The following is a 22,082-nucleotide window of genomic DNA, read 5'->3' as shown; positions in this document are numbered from 1 at the left end:
TTCGTTATAGAGAACGTTAGCTAAATTTCGGTGGTTGTTACTACAGTTAAGTAGCCTGAAGTTCCCGGGAATATAACGCACGAAAGACAAGACTATGGAAGAGAAAGAAGCAATTTATTTGGCACAGAAATAGTCAGTTACTCGCTTTTGCACAGTCTTGAAGAACGTCGGTGTCACAGACCGTTCATAGTTTGCCAGCGCCGCCAGAGCCCCCTCCTGGTCCTTGTTCGATGCCGCGTATCGTATCGTCGAAGCATGTCAATAGAGTCGGGCACCTCCCTAACAGATGGCACACACATGTCCTCTTCAGTGTCGCTCTCGCTGTCCTCGTGTGTATCTTTACGCAGACTGGCGACGATGTCGGCCTCAGTAAGCTCCTCTGTGCATACTGCCGTTGAGTCGGCGTCCAAAAAGTCCTCCAGTGCAACATCATCCGGCACCCCACCTTGTTCTCGAAGTTCTTCCCATCGCTGGAGCTCAGCCAGCACGTATGAAGTGTCTTCCAGAACGCTGGAATTCTACGGACAACGATTTCCGCTTGAGCATGTTTGCCATGGCGTCCACTTTACCCGCTCACACGCGGAACCAAAAGTGACAACTGACCGGCGGTTGTAAACTGTAGGAAGAGAGGAGGGGGCCTCCTTCCTTCTCATTCGTCGAACGCTGGTTGCGCACGCCGGTTGCGCCGGTCACCGAACCCCCGGCGCCCTCCTCTCACCACCTCTCCTTTGTACAGGCTTCTCCAACACAAGGAGCAACCTGGATATGATGCGTCCGGCACCCCGGATGGCCCTGAATTCCAGAAAGTTCGGAACGTCGCACTATTTCCGAGAATCGGAGCGGTGTTCAGCGCGCGCGGAACTTCGTAACACAGAGAACACGGGCAAACGCACTTCGCTGTACGGAAAACCCAAATACATGGGCTTCAATGGGACAAATATACAAGCATTTGAAAAAGTTCGCTAAATAGAGAAATTCGCAGCATGGAGAGTTCGCTACAGGGAGGGTTAACTGTACTTAGAGCCTGAAGTTCTTGGGTTTAACCCGATTCTTCCCTGAATTTGCACCCCGAATTGAAGGTTGCCTCTTTAGGGCGAAACCCGTTTTTACCCGGCAAATTGCCGTCATTGAAATGTCTAGGAATGCATACTAACTTGTTTGGCAGCAAACGCAGTTACATCACCATTTGTACTGAACCAGTTCAGTTAGTTTGAGTAACTGAGCCCGATTTCTCCCCAAATTTAGTGTACTGGAAGTTTTTCCACACGAATTTTTATGAATTTAGAGCACATGTTTAATGACCTGATTTTTACTCCCCGAATTTAGAAAAAATATTTCCCGAAAACTTCAGGCTCCATCTATACTTGATGGGCTGGACCTGGTAGCCTAGAAATTTCTTGGGCTTGGGCTAGACCAGGAAGTCTGTAGGGCTCAGGGCTGGGTCAGGTACAGAGCCGTTGGGCCAGACCCGGGCAGGTGAATCAAAGAAATGCGGGACTTTGGACGGGCCTGGGCCTAAAAATGCGGTCCACGCAGTGCTCTAGTACGTGCACGAACCCAACATTGGTGCAGCTATGACCAATGATACAATGAAACATACAATAATATACCTAGAGCCTGAAGTTTTAGCGTTTAACCCGGTTCTTTCCGAATTTGCGCCCTCTTTAGGGTGAAACCCAATTTTTACACGGCAAATTACCCTCACTGAGACACGTCTGTAGGAATGCGCACTAACTTGTTCGGCAGCAAGTGCCATTACGTCACCGTTTGTACCAAAGTAGTACAGTTAGTTTGAGTAACTGAGCCCGATTGCTCCCTGAATTTAGCATACTGGAAGTTTTTTTTAACCTCAGTTTGCAAGAATTTAGAGCACATGTTTATTTACCAGATTTTTACCCCCCGAATTTAGAAAAAAAATAGTTCCCGAAAACTTCAGGCTCTAAATATACCACAGAAGCAACCTGCATCGACAAAGTGCTACATACTCGTTGTTTTACATCACAGTTTGGTCACGGTAATCCAGTAATCCACTGTTCTTGTCTGTAACCGACATATACGTTCTTTGCAGTCAAGATCCAGTTTGGGAACCGTGGTCGTGGATGGGGTAACATACAACAAGTACCCTGTTCCCGATGTTTCGACGTACCGGTATGATGAGAAGTCTGGCTACTACTACGATCCACTTACCGGACTGTACTATGATGCAAATTCTCACTACTACTACAACACGGAAGCGCAACAGTATATGTACTGGGACAACGACAAGCAGACGTACCTTCCTGCACCCACTACGGCTGGTGCTGCTGCAACTAGTTCAGCCCTGGGTACAATGGGTGAGCAGATGAACGCACAAGTTGCAGCAGATAAGGCTGGTGAGTAGTGTGAAATTTACTCAAAAATACGTTCCATGAATGGTGCAGTCATGAAAGGGCAAAGGTTAGCTATCGGGGAAGTTTGTGACAACAGGCTGATTGAGAACTTTTGATATAGACAACTGCGTGCTATTGGCCAGGAGCATGTTCCCCATGTCACGTGGTGTTAAATCTCGCTCTAGTGCTGGTTGTAGGATCTTCTTTTCAAAAAGGAGAATACACTCAATATGCGTGCAATTCAGTCGGCTATTGCAGGTCATGTGCTTGTACTCTCTGCGCATGAGCAATGAGTGGAGACATTTCTTTGTTTCTGCTACTTCTGGTTTATTTTGGTGACATATATCAAATAGAGATATCTTGCATTGAGCAGCAAGAACGACGCGGAACGACGGAAGAATTGACAAGGACGACTGCTAACCCAATTTAATTATTCCGTCCGTGTCGTTCTTGCTGCCTACAAACTTATAGATGCTTATTAACTGTCCCACCTTCATACGCTTGTTCATTTTGTGCAATGATCTGCTAATTTTTACGTTTATGTTGTAAGCCTCAGTTGTACATAGCTGTGGTTTGCTCTCAATGCTAGAGGTGCCTATTCAACAGTCTATGCATCTACGTTAACCTTCCTTTCGACACACTTGAAACTCCCAAATTGTGCTAAAAAATGTGGGGCCTGTTCATTTCAGAGGCTGCTCAGAATGCTGATGGTGAGAAGTCAAAGGGCAAAGACAGAGATAAACAGGACAAAGTGAAGATAGCCAAGAAAATTGCTAAGGTACTAACACAATCCATGCATTCAGTTACTTCCTCAGTGGCCATGGCAACAGCAGTTTTCTTTTTTCCCTGGAACAGGACATGGAGCGTTGGGCCAAGACGCTGAACCAGAAGAAAGAGAATGCTAAAATGGGAATAGTTGCGAATCAACCATCTGGAAACGAGGCAAGACAGTCTGCAGCTGCTGATGCTGGGTTTGCTATCCTTGAGAAGCACAACATACCGGCTGAACGGCTTGCTTTCGGAGGAAGTCTCCTACGGAAAGATTCTGAGCCTTCACGTCTTGGTCTCGCAAGTGAGTAGTAGCTTTTCTTGGCTTTCGTCTCTAGGATTTACAGTCGAAACTTTCGGTACAGGCGGTAAGGAAATCTTTTTCGTTTCCGTTACCGCCTGCATTACTGATTCAATTACCACCAGTGTTGTTTTCATTTCCATTTCTTTCCTTTTTTGTAAGAGAGACCTTTGAGACCATTACAGAACTTAATACCTCTACGTATAGTGTGTTCTGAAATCTATTTTGAGTGCCTAAGGGATACATGCGCAAAACATTGATTCAAATATGTAGTACATGATTTTTTTTAACAGTTAACATGGTTCTCACAAATGTTACTCATGCTTGCAAGTCACCAAAGCGTGTATGAACTATGCTTCTTCTATTTACTAATATGTAGAGCCTGAAGGTTTAGGGTTTAACCTGATTTTTTCATGAATTTCGACCCCGAATTGAGGGTTGCCTCTTTAGGGTGAAACCCGATTTTTACCCGGCAGATTGCCCTCACTGAGATGTCCATATGAGTGCACACCAACTTGTTTGGCAGCAAATGCAGTTACATCACCGTTTGCACCAAACCAGTACAGTTAGTTTGAGTAACTGAGCCCGATTTCTCCCCGAATTTAGCATACTCGAAGTTTTTCCACCCGAATTCGCATGAATTTAGAGCACATGTTTATTTACCCGATTTTTTACCCCCCGAATTTAGAAAAAAATATTTCTCGAAAACTTCAGGCTCTAACTATATGCTATTTCCTTATAAGATCTAGTTTAATAATTCATTTTAGCTTTACTTCCTCAGTTAATTTTGGTTTGCTTCATTCAGCTTGATTTCATAAATTTATCTAGATGCAGTAAAAGATTGTAATACTGTACTTGGGGTCCTGCAATATCCAAATTATTACTGTAAATTATTTTCGTTTCCGTTTGTGTTGAGGTATTCTGAGTGTGCGATATCCATTTCTGTTTCTCTTACTGTTACCTCCTACATTTCCGGTATAAATATAGTTTCCGTTTCTGTTACCTTTCCCCGTTTACGACGCTTCGTGAGCTGATCATGCGGTTCTTGTCACCTCCCATAACCAGGTACAGTTTGTGACGTGCCAGCAGCACCATCGTCTGCATTAGTCCCGGAATATGGTGGGGGCAGCGACTCCGATTCCGAGAACGAACCCGGAGCGATGTTTGACGAGAGCCGTCTCACCGACTGGACAAAGCTTGCATGCCTCCTCTGCAAGCGAATGTTCCCTTCTAAGGAGGTGTTGATCAAGCATCAGCAGCTGTCTGACCTTCACAAAGTAAGCCAGATGTTATTGCAGAAGTAAAAACCTCTTTGAAGTGACAAGACCTATCTGTGATACAAGGTTTTTTTCTTCTTCTTTCAGCAAAACCTGGAAGCTCTAAGAAAGTCTAAAGGGATCAGTACCGGCGGGGAGAACCAGGTTCGTTCGAAAAAGCCTGGTGCTTGGCGGTGATCTCGTCCCTTCTGTGTGCCAAAGTGTGCTCACGAGAAACATTCCCGCTGTCTCGGATCGGAGACCTCGTCATTTTGCTCTCTGCGAGAGTGTGCCACGCAAAATAACGGAAAATACTCCCGGCATTTGTACATCCCATATCATGTTTCACATTCATGTTGTTCGAGACAACATCTTGTACATTTACGTCTCTAACGAACCTACTTAGATAATAGTGTGGTAGCCTTTTAATGCAGACACCAGTGGAATCGTGGCAGTACGCAGGATGCGGCCATTGTACTAGGTGTTTCCTTCTGCACGAGATGCAGGTCAAATTGTTTTTTCACATTTTTATTTACGGGCGTTTCACTGCATCATTGTTGGCGGTAGCCGAAAGGAAAAAAGTGCAGTTGTGCGTGAATAAATGATTTGATTGAAACTGCCTGAAAGCACTCGTCGCAGCCAGTCTTGTGCACAGATTCCTTTTTTGGAGAGCAAACTCTGCTTGGTTACCATGCAGATGCGTGGCCGAAATGCAGCTAACGTGTGTAGTGCATTCCTCCCCTGGGTAAAGTTAATAAGACAGTACAGGTGAAACAGTAGAGTTGACATCTAGGATCCCAATTTCTGCAGGGCATGTACAGAGACAGGGCGAAGGAGCGTAGGCAGAAGTATGGGATACCTGAGCCTCCAGTATCTGAGAGGGCCAAAGAAAAGTATGCAGCCGCTGCAGCCAAAGATATGTGAGTACCATACATACCTTGAGCCTGTTCAATGAGCCAATGATTCTTCCTACTTGGCGAAAAGACATAGCAGTACCCAAAGGGTGGAGGCAATTACCAGCGGCGGATCCAAGGGGTTGTGGCGCATAAAGAAAAAACGCACCAGGTTACACATTATTTATTTATTTACAATGAAAAACTACAGATTGAAGAAAAAATGAATGATAGGAAACAGGGAGAGATGAAATAGTAAACCATCGCCCCTCTCACGCAAGGCATCTCGGGAAAGGGAGGGAAAGAAGTATGAAAAAAAAAAAGAAAAAAAAAACTCCACTACACATCAGTTTTTCCCCTCTCCCCTCCCCATTTACGGGCTTCAACAAAGAAACTGCACCCCCCCTCCTCCTCCTCCTCAACGAAATGAGGGTCTCGATCCGCCCCTGCAACCACAATGATAGACATTGGTAACTGCATGGTAGTGAGTCAGGTAGTGAGTCAGAAATTTGAGCTGGAACACAAGGGGTTCCCTGCTCATATCTCTGCCTGGGTGGCCAAGGGCAAGCCTTGGTACATACTCAAGTTTCACTTGCGGAAGCTCAACAGTATCATGATCTCGAACCTCAGGACAAGGTTTGCGTAACCCCAGCTGAGAACCGCTGCGTCATAGTAGTGTGTTTGAACTTCTGCCAATTCTGCAAGGCTGTAAACTTTCCGATTATTGACTGTCACTGGTGATATGTCTTATATACACACATGACAGGAAGTTCATTTAGTACAGTCAAACATCAATATATGAATGGTAAAAGTTTGGTTGAAGTGTGAATGGTAAAAGTAAATCGAGGGATTCATCAGTTGAGCTTTTGACAGCATGGGCAGAATGGAAAGCATCATGACAGGAGGTCTACATGGATCCTGATAGAAACCACATTCATTTTTGAAAATACATTGCCCACGGGCCATTCACACTCCACCCATGTCCCAACCATGCTGGACACCCGGTTTATGTTACAATCCTGTTACACGTTATATTCTTTTTATGCGAGTGTTGCACCTGGCTTGAAACTGAAATGTCCGTGCTGGTTCAGCATTTGTAATCATAGCTGATAAATAGATTTGGCAACTAGAGCTTAGTTCGTTCATGAACCGACACAAAGAGCGCTCGAGTATTCGAGATTCGTGTGTGTCCTCTGTTTGGGACATGGGGGTTCATAAAATGAGGGAAAAGTACAAGAGAGATCGCTAGTCCCAGGAGGTGCTGTTCATATGACGAGAGAATTCATCAATCGAAGGTTGACAGGTTAGGGGTCTGGTATTTGCTCTACACAAAATTGCTTTGTATATGCCCTTGTTCTCAGCTGCATCAATTTGGAAGGAGACGTTGGAAATGCTTGTGCACTCGCTCAAGAAATCGTAGTTTTATACTTGACACGTGTTCTCTCGAACTCTGTAGGGCTCACAATTTCTTGCATAAATGTAATGTGTCGTGGGATTGTATTTTAACTTCATAAATGCCAGCCTCTTGCAGAGGCTTCTCGCATAAAAGGCTGTGTCATGCAGTTTGAGATACAGCACAGTAGCATAAACAAGAATGAGTGCATGGATTACCAAAGTACATATGCGTTAAACAGCCATTGCATTAAGGTACAAAGGTTAGGAGCAACGGAAACCAATTATAGTTAATGCAGTGGGAAACTGCCATACCGATTGCTACGTTCTTTGAAGCACTTCCTCCTCTGCTATGTTGAAAATGTTGCCCTTCCCTGAACAGATGGAGGTCGTCAGAGTGTTGTCCGAAGTGAATGGAAGTCCTGGCAACGACTCTACAATCGCTCAAAGGCGTGTCGGGTTTATTGTGGCACGTCGCGTCACATGAAGCACTGTCATAGGGAAACAGTAGCTGTCTCACGAGACAATCCCTAGGGGTTTCTCTGAATATGCCAAAATCGTGGAATGATCTCGCGATCCCCACTGTTGAAAAGCTTTAAGCGGCAAAGATATAGGATTTTTTCCACGCTGGACAGAGTGTCACTGAGTGCTCTGGCAACAACAGAACAGATGCCTTCCCGGTCTCTGCCCTCTGCCTCACATTGGTAGACTGCTAGCAGCTGTGGTGAGATGACGGAAATGAAGATTGGAAGAACAGTGTTGCCAGTCGCATGGCCTGGGCGCTGCTTTCTGAACGCGCTGTAATTAGCCTCTGTTTGCTATGGGAGGCACCCTGGATTGCGTCTGGACACCGTGGATTAACAAACTCCTCAATGTGTCAGGACCTCTGGGAAATGGCATGTAGAGCACGTTTAGAGGACCTTCCGCAAGCCTGTAAAGGGTTTTTGGAAGCCACGGACAGGGGGCAAACGCGTGTCGGACCTACAACAACCCTGATACGTTCTATTCGGTACACGGTTGATCGAGTGCCCCCATCGATACTTCCAAACAACGTTCTTTTTACGTCGTAGCCAGTAAAATATTTCTGAATGGGTTGTATACCCGGTCGAAAGATACACCTGGCTGGGTCTGGTGTGTTTTTGTCTTTCACACCAGAATGGGAATTCAGACACTGGTCTGGTGTCCTGGTGTGTCCCGTTGTGGTGTGTCGCATTCTGGTGTGTTTCCGTTCTGGTGTGTCCCGCTCTGATGTGTTCCCGTTGTGGCGTGTTCACGCCAGTGTGTAGTTCACAACAGTGCCAGAGAAATGGCAAACAACGTGTAGGCTTCATATATATGTTTGGCGACTTAGCTGTTTATTTAGCTCTCCTCTGTTACAGCGTCTGGCAAGTCGAGCAGTAGTTCGTGTACTGTGCCGGTCGTGGTCTTCGATCCGTTGCATCGCAGCTCACAGATCGTTTACGACAGCCAAAGCCCGATGTTTTCCTCTGATGGTTTTAAGACCTTCGCTGTGTATTCCGCCGAGTACCAACGGGCTTCTCCACAATGCTTGCAAAAAACTGAGAGAGCAATTCTGTCACGAGTGTGAGACAAGCGAATGGAAGTTGCAATTGCCATATGTGATACTCTCTGACTGCCATTCTCTAACAAATATATTCCCCGAGAACTAGAAATGCAACCACGATACTCGTTCCGTGTGGATGTAAGAAAGACGTAGTTTACCTGTATTTTGGTGGCTGTTTGCTTCACGCCAGAAGTAGACGCTTGCCCCAACAGGCAAACACAGCTGTACAAACTTGTCAGTTGGTTCATGTCTTCACCTACAACCCGTACACCAGCCTTTCAAAGCAACGACAATGTCTTCTTGCACGCCACGCCAGAATCAAAATGTCCGTTGGTTGCAACCACACGGAGAAAGCACAACGCCGGTTCGTCGTCACAAGTTTCGGTTTTAAATGTGTTGCAATATTGCTGTTGTATTTGTGCTGAGTGATCACATGGAGTCTTATGGTGTTCCGCAATAATGTGATAATGCGTATGGACTCCCACATCCCACCAGGCTGGTGTGGTGTCCACACCACACCACACCAGGGAAGGGCACCACGCCAGTGCACGCCACAACGGTCCCACACAACAACATTTCAAATGTGTCGAACTCCACAATGCACCACAACGGTTTAAATGTGTTGCAATATTGCTCGCGTATTTTTGTTGAGTGGTACATGGGGCTTTATGGCGTTCCGTAATGATGTAATAAGGCATATGGATTCCGATATCAGTCGCATATAACAAAATTGGATATATAGCTATATCCCACCAGACTAGTGCTGGTGTGCATGTTAGAGCACACCACTCCAAGCTGGTGTGTACGACAGTCTGGTGTGCATGCCCGGGCACACCAAAATGGTCTCGTGTGTATGCCAGGACACATCAAGCAGTCTATTGTGTACACCATGACACACCACAGCAGTCTGGTCTGTACACCAGGGCACACTACAGTGGTCTGGTGTGTACACCAGGACACACCACAGTGGTCTGGTGTGTACACCAGGACACACCACAGCTGTCTGGTGTGTACACCAGGACACAACACGACAGTCTGGCGTGTACACCAGGCAGAGGTGGGCACCCTCGCGAGGGCTTGTGAGGGTGAGGGTGAGGGCTCCCTCACCTCACGGAATTTGAGGTGAGGTGAGGAGCATCTTTTGGAGCAATGGTTGAGGTGAGGTGAGGAAAAATCTTCCTAGAAGACGCTGAGGTGAGGTGAGGGACATTTTCCTTGGGAAAGACTGAGGTGAGGTGATGTGAGGAAAATTTTCTGAAATAATTTTGAGGTGAGGTGAGGAAAATTTTCTGAAAACTTTTTGAGGTGAGGTGAGGAAATTTTTTCTCCAGAAAGCCTGAGGTGAGGTGGGATGAGATACATTTTCTGAAAACTTTTTGAGGTGAGGTGAGGGAAATTTTGTTAAAATTTTCTGAGGTGAGGATTCCTTTTTCATGTGAGGTGAGGACTTTTTTTCGTGTGTCAAGAGAAGAAAAGGGAAAATTTGTCCGAAAATTTTTAGGTGATATGAGGCAAGTTGGCAAAAGGTAGTTGTTAGGGCTGTCTTCTTTACTGTATTTGTTGTTTCAGTGACTGTTGTAAACCAAACTACGCGAGCCGTTGCACTTCACTATCAATAATCGCTGCTTATTGGCTGGTCCTGAGTCCTGACTATGGGTCTAGAGACTCTGGCTGCACATCTCACAAAAAGTAGGGGGCACGACATTGGGTGCACTGATGACGTGACACTCGTACGATTATGATTCACAAAGCTGCGCTTCGATTCGACCACCACTGTAGCGCTCAACCTATCGGATGCCATGCGAAGGCGGTGAACGAGACAATTAGCAATGCACCTGCCATCCCACTAGCTGATGGCGAGCGGCCATGATATAATGCGTAGGACATGATCCGTAAATAATTTTAGCTATCATCGCCATTCATCAGGTACTCACCGCAGTCGTGGCGCTTTCTGGCCTTTGTTGTGCCACAAACACCTACAGTCACAATCTACCACTGAAGCAGAGAGCCGGGACCTGATGCTTTAGTCTCGATACTTGCTTTACGCTGCGTACTTTCGTAATTTAAAAAAGTGAGAAGCGTCGACCTTGAGCAGGGAGGGGCACCCTCCTAACTGCAAGTGAGGTGAGGGCGCCTTGAACCCCCTCACCTCACGGAAGTTGAGGTGAGGTGAGGGAAATTTTTTTATGCAAGGCTGAAGTGAGTTGAGGGAAATTCTCTGAAAAGGTTTTGAGGTGAGGTGAGGAAAGATTTTTTCAGGAAAGGCTGAGGTGAGGTGAGATGAGGAAAATTTTCTGAAAAATTATTTGAGGTGAGAGCAGGCGAGGAAAAATCTCTGAATTTTTTTTTTGAGGTGAGGTGAGGTGAGGGAACTTCTCCGAAAAGTAGTTGAGGTGAGGTGAGGACAAAGCTCCGTCCAGGAAAATCGAGGTGAGGGCAAAGACCGTGAGGAGTTTTGCCCACCTCTGACACCAGGACACACTAGGAAACACCAGACCAGGCTGGTGTTTTTTTTTTTCTTTTTCTTTTTTTCAATTGGGTAGGGGATTTACACATGGGGAGGGGGATTCCCACCCTCGTTTCCTTCTCCCACATCCACTACTGCGAGGGGGGGGGGTGCAGGATATCTTGCAGCACTATGCATCTGAGGCCTGTTTTATGAAACTTCTGTAACTGATAAACACAAACACCCTATATATATATATATATATATATATATATAAGCAGGAAAAATCAGAAGACGACAAAGAGCTTACAGGAAAACACAAAGGGGAGTTTATTAACACATATAGGGATAGGGGACGACGTTTCGGCAGTCAGCGCTGCCTTCGACGGGACTGACTTTATATATATATATATATATATATATATATATATATATATATATATATATAAAGCCTTTTCTCCTGTTTAAACAACTCGCATCTCTGACTGGCGCAGAGGTGATGACTCCTGTAAACGTCGACCATGGTCCCATTTTGCAAAAGAAGTCTTTGTGGCCAGGACCAGCAGCATAGCCAAGCGGATGAAAGCATTCACTCCTTGGTGGTTGCCAAGGTCGTGCTGTGGGTTCGAATCCTACCACCGGTTGTGCTGTCTGAGGGTTTCCCTGGGATTTCCAGCAGACCTTCCAGACGAATGTCGGCACAGTTCCCCTCGAAGTCGGCCCAGGAATCATACTAGCCTCCCCCCCCCCCTGTCCCATCTTCATCTGTCCACGTCTGTACGCTGTTCATAGCCACAGTTGCTTCGCGGCGCTAACACGGAATTAAAAAAAAGTCTTGCCACACGGAGTGCACTCGGAATACCACACGCAATAAAAAAAATAAAAAAAAAAGCGTAGCAAAGCAAAGGGACAGCTCCTGCATTGTATCTCGAGCAGCAGTAATACGGACGCCATGACAACCTGTCGAAGCCCGAATACGACGAAATGTCAAGATTCCATTTTACTGCGCATGCGCGCTTCTGCCCTTCCTGGTACACATGTGTTATGACCAGGGAAACTGCCATGTATCGCTTTTATACTTTCACGATGACGCTGCACGTGTTGCTGTGTGCTCTGCATTTATTTGAGCTTGTGCTTCGGATAAAGTCGTTCAGTGGCGTTAGCTTCGGAGTGGCTTCAGTGGCTTTTATTTATTTCTTTATTATTATTATTTTTTATTTATTTTTTTTGCTTAACTGTGGGCGCCACCTATCGGGCTTTGTTGGCGCGGTGGAAGGAGGACGTTCCACAAGCGAACAGCACGCCTATTTTCCTGTGCGTCGTATATCCTGACATTCGATTAACATTCGATTGTAACATTCAATTTGGATATCACTACTTTAAACTAAAACTTTATTGTGAGATGATGAATGGGGAGTTTCATCGCTAGGGGGCGATACTCTACCCCATTTGCTGGTCTTGATGTGGGGAATGAAATAATGAGCCCCTTCACAATAATGATCGAAGTCCTATTGTGTCCAAAAAGGTCAAAAGAGCTTTAAGGGCAGAGCGTTGGTGGGCTGGATTTGACCAGGGACCGAGCAATTTTGAGGAGGGGGGGGGGGCGAGAGTCCAGCTGATTAAGAGACGCGGAGCGTGTGGTTCGGGAAGGTTGGTAGTGTGGGCAATGAAGAAGAATGTGCTCTAGATATTCTAGAGCACCACAGTGACAGCAGCTAGGAGAGTCAACTTGTCTGAAGCGGTAACGCCACTGAGCTGAATGTCAGTTGTCCATTGGCGGGAAGCCATGGGTGTCTCGAGGCGTCGAAGAATGGAACGGCGGTCTCCTCTCAGTAGAGCAATACTCGTCCGTCTCCGAGACGAGAGAGCTGCTGCTGCTGCTAGAGTCACTAAATAAGCTTCGCCTCAGAGTATCGACACCGAGGTCCACGGGAGAGCAGGAGCGCCATCTTGTTTCCGCACCACACCGGTACCACTCGGAGTTGAGGATCAAAGACGGCTAAGGCCGGATTCACACGACCGTTCGTCGTCCGTGTGCTTCAAAAACAGAACCTAAGGGCATTCAACCCCTATAGGTTCCACTGGGTCCGTTTTGCCTCCGTTAAAAATACGGACGCGAAAAACGTTCGTGTGAAACCGGCCTAACATAATGCTCCCTGTGCGACAGAGAAGCGTGTGTGATTGTTGTGTGATAATACATGTATTGTCACAGCGTCCCGAGGATGTCAAGATGCGCTCAAGTCCGTCAACCTTGATGAGCTGCTTGCAAACGAAAGGAACATTTCACCCGTGCACGATAGATGGCATTCTTGCGCTAAAGTGCGCGTGGGTAGCATGGCGCGGAAACAAGATGGCGCATGCTCGCTCTTGGAACTCAGTGTCGATACTCTGAAGCGTAGCTTACTTAGTGACTCTAGCTGCTGCGGCCTCTTCATTTCCCACTTTAAACTACGAAAGCTATATGAATCACTGAATGTTTAGCTTCTGGTTAGAAAGGTCAAGTATACGGACCTTGCGAGCTTGGGAGAATCTCACAAGAACCCGAAAGTTACTCGATAAGCGCGAACTGGCCGGTTTGAACTGCTAACCTCAAGTTCGCGACGTCACTTGTAATAATGCGTAGTGTTTCTCAGTGCGCCATCTAGAACGAATTATGCTGTGTAGTACGTGAGTTTCGATGCTGCATTTTTAAGTGACCCCCCATTGTTGTGAATCCTGGCTGACTAGGGAGCTTTATTCTCTCTTGTCTGTTTTGCATGACAAGCCCTGATGGAACTAGTATGTCTATAGGAAGTTTTAGTAGCGCTGGTAGGAAAAAAGCACCGTTTCGGACGACATTTGAGAGCGATGGTCATATATCTGGCAAGATTGTGATTTGGTGGGAATGAACGTTTCGCCAAAGTTGCTCGCCTGTTGTTCTCACGCTTGTCATACTTTGGTGCAATCTCCCTTTCTGGCCTCTTTTTTTATTCATTCTTTCACCAAGTCTTGCAACGCAAGGAAGTCACCTAGGTGTGCAACAAATAATATATCCTTCCACCTCTGTTATATCGTCAGATTCATTGGGGTAGAGTATCGCCTCTGGCGATGAAACTCCCCATTCATCGTATCCTAATAAAGTTGTTGTTTCTCCGGTGAAATAATAAGCTGCAGCTCATGCACCGGAGGGTCGGAACTGATTTTGTGTGTGCGTGTGTGCGTTTAGTTTTGTTTCTGCTACTTTTGCAATCTGTTGCGCGAGGTTGTGGGTTCGAGTCCTACCACCGTCTGACTTCCCGACTAATGTCGGCACAGTTCCACCTGAAGTCGGCCTAGGACGCTCATTAACCCCCCGTCTCCCACTCCTCCCTGCTGTCGTCTCTCCATCTGTGCACGTCTGTGCGCCACGCCTGTCATAGTCACAGTTGTTTCGCGGCCCGCTAACACGGAATGATCAAAACACATCTGTTGCGTTGCGACTATCTTCCCATATTTTTCTTCTCTAATCCTAACTTAATTTCCCCATGTGTCACTCCCACTGTGCTTCAAATCACAAAATAATTCAGTCGCGTGAGCAAATAACTGCTGTGAGAATCTGCACTTCCATTTCATAGCTTTAACTACCACACACTCTCTCTCACATCATCTTTCCCATAATCATCTCCGACACGCTCACCATGGTTTTGGCGCTCTATGGCCTTTGTTGCCTTTGTGCCATTAAACACATCAATCAATCATCTTTCCCATAATCATCTCCGACACACTCACCATAGTTTTGGCGCTCTATGGCCTTTGTTGCCTTTGTGCCATTAAACACATAATCAATCAATCAATCAATTTCATAGCTGGCTAAGCCGCTAAGTTCCAAGCCGCTTTGCTATGCAGGCTACAATCTATTTTAAATTCACGTGATGGGCTCGCTAGATACGAAGCCATAGACAAATTGATGATCGTCTGCTTTCACATGGACATCGTTTCACTGGGAGGGTGATGTGTTAATACAAAGGTATACAGAGGAGAAGTGCCCGAGTGGTATGTTTTCAATACCCGTGAACTTTGTAACAACTATCCATCCAATATCAACTCTGATGTGACTAACGTGGTATCTGTGACCCGTTCCTCATAAACAAGGAACTACGAAGAACCCACGAAGAACGGTATCGGCGAAGACAACATCGGCAACAAGATGATGAAGGCAATGGGCTGGAACGAAGGCCAAGGACTTGGCAAGGCGAACACGGGCATGACAGGCATTGTGGAGGTAAGCTTGACATAGTGTCACTTCTATGGGGTATACGCCGGGGAATCTTAGTAGATCGAAAAATGTCCACGATAACTAGACTAGAATTCTGAAAAACTAGCCGAAATCGAATCGATATCGAGACCGAACGTTTTTCGTGCATCACCCCGCACGCCACTGAAATGGCACAGATGTACGGCCGCAAATTGATGGTTCTCCGCTTCAGTTACAGGTTCTATCTGCCGTAGGGTTCCCGGTCTTCGGTATTTACCGAAAAGCACCGATAAACGTACGCCGGTAAATTTTTTACGAGTTCGGTGGAAATAATTATTCACCGATTGTCGCCGAAATGTCGACTTCAGATGTCTCGATTTTATTACATGTCCCTTCGCTCTGAACTGGTTGGCAGTGGACATGAGGCCGTTCTTGAAAGAACAGATATTTCGTATTCAGCTTCTCACGGGGTCTTAATGTTACCGACAGTCAGGATCCAGGCCAGTTACAAATAGATCTGCATAATGAGAAAAGGTCAGTTCGGTCAGGAAGTGCCCCAGCTAGAGCCTAGAGACCATGGAGTGTACCAGTGCGAACTAAGTATTCGCCTATTCCACAAACACTGAAAACTAGGACACGGACCGACTGAAAGATTTGCATTCCACAAGAAAGCTCCGATGCTAATTCCTTACAGTGAAAAGAGCGGTGTGCGATGTCACCTGCATCGCTAACATGTACCACTTAACAGTTGACATTGTAATAAAAAAAACAAAAAAAAAACACAAGGACATCAAGTACTGGTTCACTGTATGCATGGGAAACTCCCGTCACGTTCCTCGCCGGTTTCCACCGGGTGTATTCTCGTTTCAAAGTACCGAAAGACACCGATTCCTGGTGAGCCGAAATAGCTACCGATTTCTCCCGCCGAATCTCCGAGAAATTAAGCACCCAAAAACCGGGAACCCTGTAATAGTTATATTTGCGCTTGCGTTGGTGACGCTGGTGATTTTATTTTCACTGCTAACCCCAGAAACTATGGAGGCGCCCAGGCACGAAACTGTAGAATTGGTGGGGTAGGTGTTTGAGCGACTATCGTATTTTCCGGTGCATAACGCGCACCCCTAAAAATGGGCCGAATTAGGAAAAAGTTCCATGTATAACGCGCACCGCAATGTTGCTACAAGCTTCCGTGCTGCCACCAGTGTACGCAGTAAACCAAGGCGGTGTATCGCATATGCATTATTTGAAGCACATTTAGTCAATGCCAACTCCGATGCAACAGAGTCGGTGTCATATAGTATACTTCAGTCGCCCCTCCGCTTTCGGTTTCGCGTCCCATCTCAATCGCACCAGCCTTCTGAAATGAATTCAGGACAGTCTGGACCCCAGATGTGAAGTAAATAGGCCTTATCAGACGATTCCTTATATCTTCCCATGCCACCATGCGAAATATTTCGTTTATATTCGGCTCCTAGAATATACAATGGAATTTTCAACTTGCATCTTTTGTCCCTGACTGAAAGCCGCACTTCCAAAAGTTGTGACGCCAGGAGCGTTCTCTTCCGGTCTTTCTGGCGTCTGCTTGGCTGGCTCTGCTCCTCTCGGCGGACTGTGTGTTGTGCTTTGTGCGTTCCCGTTCCTGGTTCCCGTACTCTCAATACGCGTTCCCGCTTTTTATTAGCAGTGACTGGTTACTGCATATGTGACGGTGTTGAGGGATGAGGCATAGGTGTTGCTTAGTGCATCGTGAAGACAGGAACGGAACCACAACGTGAGTGTCATTTTTCGGGTTTGCGGAGACCGAACTCCACAAAACAGTCGCGGATAGCCAGTATTCATCGTCCTGGATAAAAGCTCGGTGCAGTACCAAAGCCTTCTGAAGAGACAAGTATGTGTTTCTGAAGTGTCGATCTCGTTTTTGTCACAGATTTGGCCTACACAGCATAAACATTTGTCAGGCGGGTCTCTTTGAGTTACAGTAGCAAGACTTGCATACGCTACTAGTTCGGAATAAAATACGTTATTAAACCAAATCGCCAATTCCAACTGGGTCAAGTCTCACTTCAAAATCTCATTTTGCACCTCAACCAAGCGCCCATTGTTGTGTAGTCTTGCACAATTGTGACGTCGGGAACAACAATGACGTCACCGCGAAACTGAAACCGGATATAGCCCCTAGGATTTAATTCATTTTCTCTAAAACGGGAAAGCGTTCACCCTTTCTATTTTATGGGGATGATATACGTGTAGAGGACAATCGAATACAGTTGCGATCCGAATACCCTCCGGAGGTCCGGATGCTGCTTTAAGCAGCATCATTAACTTTGTATGAAGTTCGGTGCCCTTTTGCCGGTTTTGTCAACTGACCCTAAGAGATTTGGGAGAAAGTCACAGCACACCCTGGAAGAGGCTAGAATTTGCACGTCACCGACCTGAGAAAGAACTCTGCAGGAAAATATTTCCGTGTATATAACGCGCACCGTTAGATAGCGCGCAGGAGCTCTTCAGAGCGCTTTTTTACTGTATAACGCATGCGTTATACACCGGTAAATACGGTATTTTACTCCGGTATGTGGTAATATCGAGTCAGTAGTATCGAGAATGCAATAACGGCACAGTCTGTTTGCGCTTCGTAGATTTTCATCCATTCAGCCGCATTGTTGTACTGCGCCGACGGAACGGCCCACAAAGGCCTCCGTTTCTTATTGAACACACGAACGAAAGCGGAAAGCCACATCCAATTCAATGGCTGAAAAGAAAAAAGGCATACGCTTTGCCGCAAATGCACCATACACCAGCCTGCTTGTGGTAAGCAACGCGCACTTGTTTGCGATGCCACTGTTCCGTTTGAAGGCTCGTTGACTACTTGAAGGGACGGCGAGAACGGGTATGCAGCCGGGGATGGGGCCCGGGGCTCGTCAGGGACCCAAAGGTCCCAAGACCCGTCGTAATCATATGTAGAAGAAATACTCGGACTATATTATCGAGACGTGAGGGGGGAGGGGGGCTCGGGCATTGCCCATCCCCGAGGCCCATAATTTCTCTCGCCGGCCCTGGCTACTTGTTGGGTTTTCTGCCCGGGGTTGCCGTCACGGAGAGACAGAGTTCGGTGAGGGATTCGGCTTTCTGTGAAGCTTTATTTCCGGCCGACATCATCGACGGCAAAAAGCCACGAGAAGCCTATGTAGTCACCAGAATAAGCTCATCACATTATATGTTGTATCCAGGTGCCTGGTGATAAATATAGCTCTCAAGTTGGTCGCGAAAAAAAGTTCGGTTTCGGTTCCGAGGTGATTCGGCCGGTTTTCGTGTCATGCGGTTCACGCATTATTCCTTTGAAGTGCCTCACATCATATTGGTGATAATTCGTTTTATCGCCACGCTATGACAGTTAGTTACTTGCTGTAATTCCGCTGTCACACGGGCATTTGAATGATCATTGAAGGCAATGGACATTGAACATTTCGAGCACCATTGACGCTGGCCCGTGTAGCCGGCCGTAGTGTCTGTAGTGTCGTAGTGCAAGAATCGCACTTTGACTTACCAGTGTTCAAAATAATATAATTCTAGATAAACATGTAAACACACAAGCGGTTTATTGGGAAGCCCCAGGCAATACAGCGCCGTCTCAAGTAAACACATATTTGATAAAACGATATGAGGACCTCGTAAAGCATGAATAGGAATAAAAGAGAAACGTCCCTCTTTACCCTGTTCTTGTTTCAGTTGTGGGTTAGTACTAAGCTCATCACACTAAGCACGTCGCACCTCGTGGTATTGCTTGAATTCTTTTCAGTTCGCGCTCGACAGAAATTAAACATCACCCTGGGTATGATCTTAATGGAATTTACGATTTAACTTGCATAAAACAGTGCTTAATCCCGTCCGTGTTAGGAGCCACCACACCAAATATTATTGGAGAACGACCTATTGTAATGCGACACAATTTAATTTACGAAAGGGCTATTAATAGGCAGCGTGGCAAATGTCCCTCAAATCTCGGAGACAACTGTGAGGGAGAACGGGTAGTGCTCCCATTCCCTGTGGCCAATTCTTGTGGTACCAGAGCCGCCTGGTACGGGCAGGACGCGCTATTTGCGGGCGCTTCACGGCCATACCCAACTGTGCAGCGTCGGTGACCAGCGGTGGCTGACCTTCATATCACGGTGCGTCTGGTTGGCGCTGGCATGCAGTGTCACATAGGTGCTTGAATTAGGCACTGCACGGCCCATACCCGAAGCCATAGAGTCTTACCCGACCCGGTTGCCGAAAACATTCTTGCCGAGGCCCGACCCGCAGCTGCATAGGCACATTTCCGTCCAACAGGTTTTAATCCACATGGTAGAGACTTATAATACAGCGTAAACTACAAGCGCAGCCTTTAATGTGGTTTATACTTGCATAGCAACACGTTGGCGTCGAGTGTCGCGCGCCTGTCTGCGGTGCACGCCGCGGCGAAGGCGTGATCCTCAACATGGCGAAGTTGAGAATAACGCGACGCCTGTGTTGTAGCGTTTTAGCGGAAAGACGGAGGAAGGGCCCAGGCACTTGGTTGGTTTGTTTTCAAAACGAATGTTGACGTTTAAATGATACGAAAGAATGGCTCACAAAAGCTCGGCACGACGCAGGCCCGAGAACTCTCGGACTGAACCCGGTCCGAGCCCGCAGTTAGAACGACTTTGAGACCCGATTTCGGCTCGGGTTTTCGGGCTAGCCCGGCCCTTTGCTGTGCTCTAGCTTGAATCTCGTCGCGTGTGGTGCCAACTGCGCGAAGCTAGGAAAATGCGCATGCAGTTCGAGTGCAGGCTGTGCACGCGCAAAGCGTTCTAAACGAAAGCCACCGCCGACGGAAAGGGCTTTCTTTTTCCTTCGTATGTTCTTCGCGCTGCTCCTTAATAGTGATGCTGGTAGCGTAGCGTTGGGTCGACTGACCATCCATCACAACCGGCGTCGACGAGTCTTTTCCGCTTTCTCTGTTTAAATAGCTGTCCACTTTTCTGTCTCGCCGAGGTATCGGGGTCATCTGAGGCTTTCCGCACGGATGGAATGGAGGATTTTAAGCTGGCGCAATAGAATTTTAGAATAGACTACGCAAGTGGCTTTAAGGCCCCAAATGAATAAAGGTCCTCAAGCCCATCATTAATTCGTCGAGTCTGCTTGCCCAGTAAACCGGAAAAACGGCGCTAAACAATATCAGGAGGGACGTGTACCTGGAATCCTTCGAGGCACATGCTGTCGATGTACTCTTCTTTTGGTGCATTCTGTTAGCTCCTGGTTTCGGCGGGGTCATAGGCCCGCAAATGAGGTCGCGAAACTCGTCTCACTAAAAATGCCACTCATCGAGTTTGTAGTTGATTCACTAATGTACACTGAACGTTGAATACGTTCTTAGGTTCGCAGCACAAGCTCCCAGTGCAAACACGAAAGTGTTGCGTGCATTGATAGCATAAATCTTGACACAATTTTACAGCAAGTGCAAACGGCACTAGGCTCAAGTACGATGTCGCAGTTTAATTCTATGGCGCAGTAGAGGTCTACTCTCTCCCATTGTTTGTAGAGGAAGTGAAACAGCATTCGTAAAGAAAGATTGCAGTTGTGGGTTTGTAGCAGGAAGATTGGGTTTGACATCTTCGATATTCTCTCTTGTGCAGGTTACACGAAGAGTCAGTGGAGCCGGTCTGGGCACCCGTGGTGCAACGTATGGCGCAACTGTCGGCAACACATACAAGGAAACTGTAAAGTTATCGATGCAGGCCAGATACAATGAGCTGGAATAATAATTTGCTGGCTCAGCGCACCTTTGCGGAACTTGTTATCAATGTGGGCAATAGACTTATTTACTCGCTTTAAGCATCACTGTAAATATAGCTTTCTTTTTTCACTCGCCCGTGACATCACATTCACTGAGTTTTGTTTTGCCCAGAGCTAATGCTTTGACAGTGTGGAATATGTTGTAAAGTTGTATTCTGAAATTGTGTCATCAATTATGCCTTAAGCATTTGACTCATAAAGCATTCCCTCTTGTGAGCTGCTCACTAAATAAACGTGTCTTCCTTTGTACCATGTTACTTCTTCATACACTGTAGCATACACACCTGAGCACCTAGTGCCAGACTTCTCCTTATAGTATAAGACCTCTCCGTCCTTATAAATAGGTATATTTAGTTGCTCCTACAATGCACTCCGAAGAGTCCTCAGAGTAGGTATGCTGTGTTGGCCTTCGGTAACTAATAGCTTTTGTAAGTATGGCTCATTTAGTAATGACTTTTGTGATTTACTGCTAAGCCAACAAACGAGCCCAATTTTCAAATTGGGACAGGTCTCTTTGCTGCACTCGCCGCACCAGTTCAAGCAGTGCAGCATTTTCGTTATTCCGGTGCCGCGCTCCTCTTGTGCACTTTCGTATTCGTTTTATAAAATTGCGCACCGAGTTCTCGACGAGTTGACGGCTAACCTCCACTTCCTGGATAGGAGGTTCAGCAAGAGTAACTGCCAGGGATTTCGGAGATTGCCTAATATCTTTCAGCTATCAGTTCATATATCCATAAACATGCCCCCATGAATGCTTGGCAGTTCGCCAGAGGTCGGGAAACTACTGGCAACCACGCCGAGCAGACGATAGTGCGCGTCCGCCTAGGCGGCGTAGAAAAAGACCTCACGGTCGTTCCCAAAATATTTGTAGCAGTAATAATAAACGAAAGCACTTAAAAGTCAAAACCAACAGCGCAGGAACAGAAAGTTGGAGACAGCACGGACTACCAGTTCACAAGCGCTCCTTGCTCGTTCGTTTTAGAAGCGATCGCGGAGCGCTAGCGTCGCAGCTGCATGTGAACAGTTCGGCTCTGAGGGTGCCTCAATAGCTCCCTCTGTGTAGGGTGGA

General features: G+C 46.6%; 1 protein-coding gene across 3 annotated transcripts in view; it reads left to right on the top strand.

Moving 5' to 3' along the window:
• The window catches only part of LOC135396380 (RNA-binding protein 5-A-like), a 42,449-nt gene extending 21,187 nt beyond the window's left edge, over window positions 1–21,262 (top strand). For all 3 annotated transcript variants that reach the window (XM_064627318.1, XM_064627319.1, XM_064627317.1), the window contains 8 exons: window positions 2,069–2,372; window positions 3,059–3,147; window positions 3,225–3,441; window positions 4,504–4,715; window positions 4,803–4,859; window positions 5,505–5,614; window positions 15,100–15,229; window positions 20,854–21,262. In XM_064627318.1, the coding sequence (XP_064483388.1) occupies window positions 2,069–2,372; window positions 3,059–3,147; window positions 3,225–3,441; window positions 4,504–4,715; window positions 4,803–4,859; window positions 5,505–5,614; window positions 15,100–15,229; window positions 20,854–20,979 (1,245 nt within the window). In that variant the 3' untranslated portion in view covers window positions 20,980–21,262. The remainder of the gene's footprint in view (window positions 1–2,068; window positions 2,373–3,058; window positions 3,148–3,224; window positions 3,442–4,503; window positions 4,716–4,802; window positions 4,860–5,504; window positions 5,615–15,099; window positions 15,230–20,853) is intronic.
• The last annotated feature ends 820 nt before the right edge of the window (window positions 21,263–22,082 follow it).

The sequence above is a fragment of the Ornithodoros turicata genome, chromosome 6, assembly GCF_037126465.1.
Source record: "Ornithodoros turicata isolate Travis chromosome 6, ASM3712646v1, whole genome shotgun sequence".
Taxonomy (NCBI): domain Eukaryota; kingdom Metazoa; phylum Arthropoda; class Arachnida; order Ixodida; family Argasidae; genus Ornithodoros; species Ornithodoros turicata.
The sequence above is the reverse complement of the archived record's forward strand: the minus strand, read 5'-3'. Positions and strand labels throughout refer to the sequence as shown.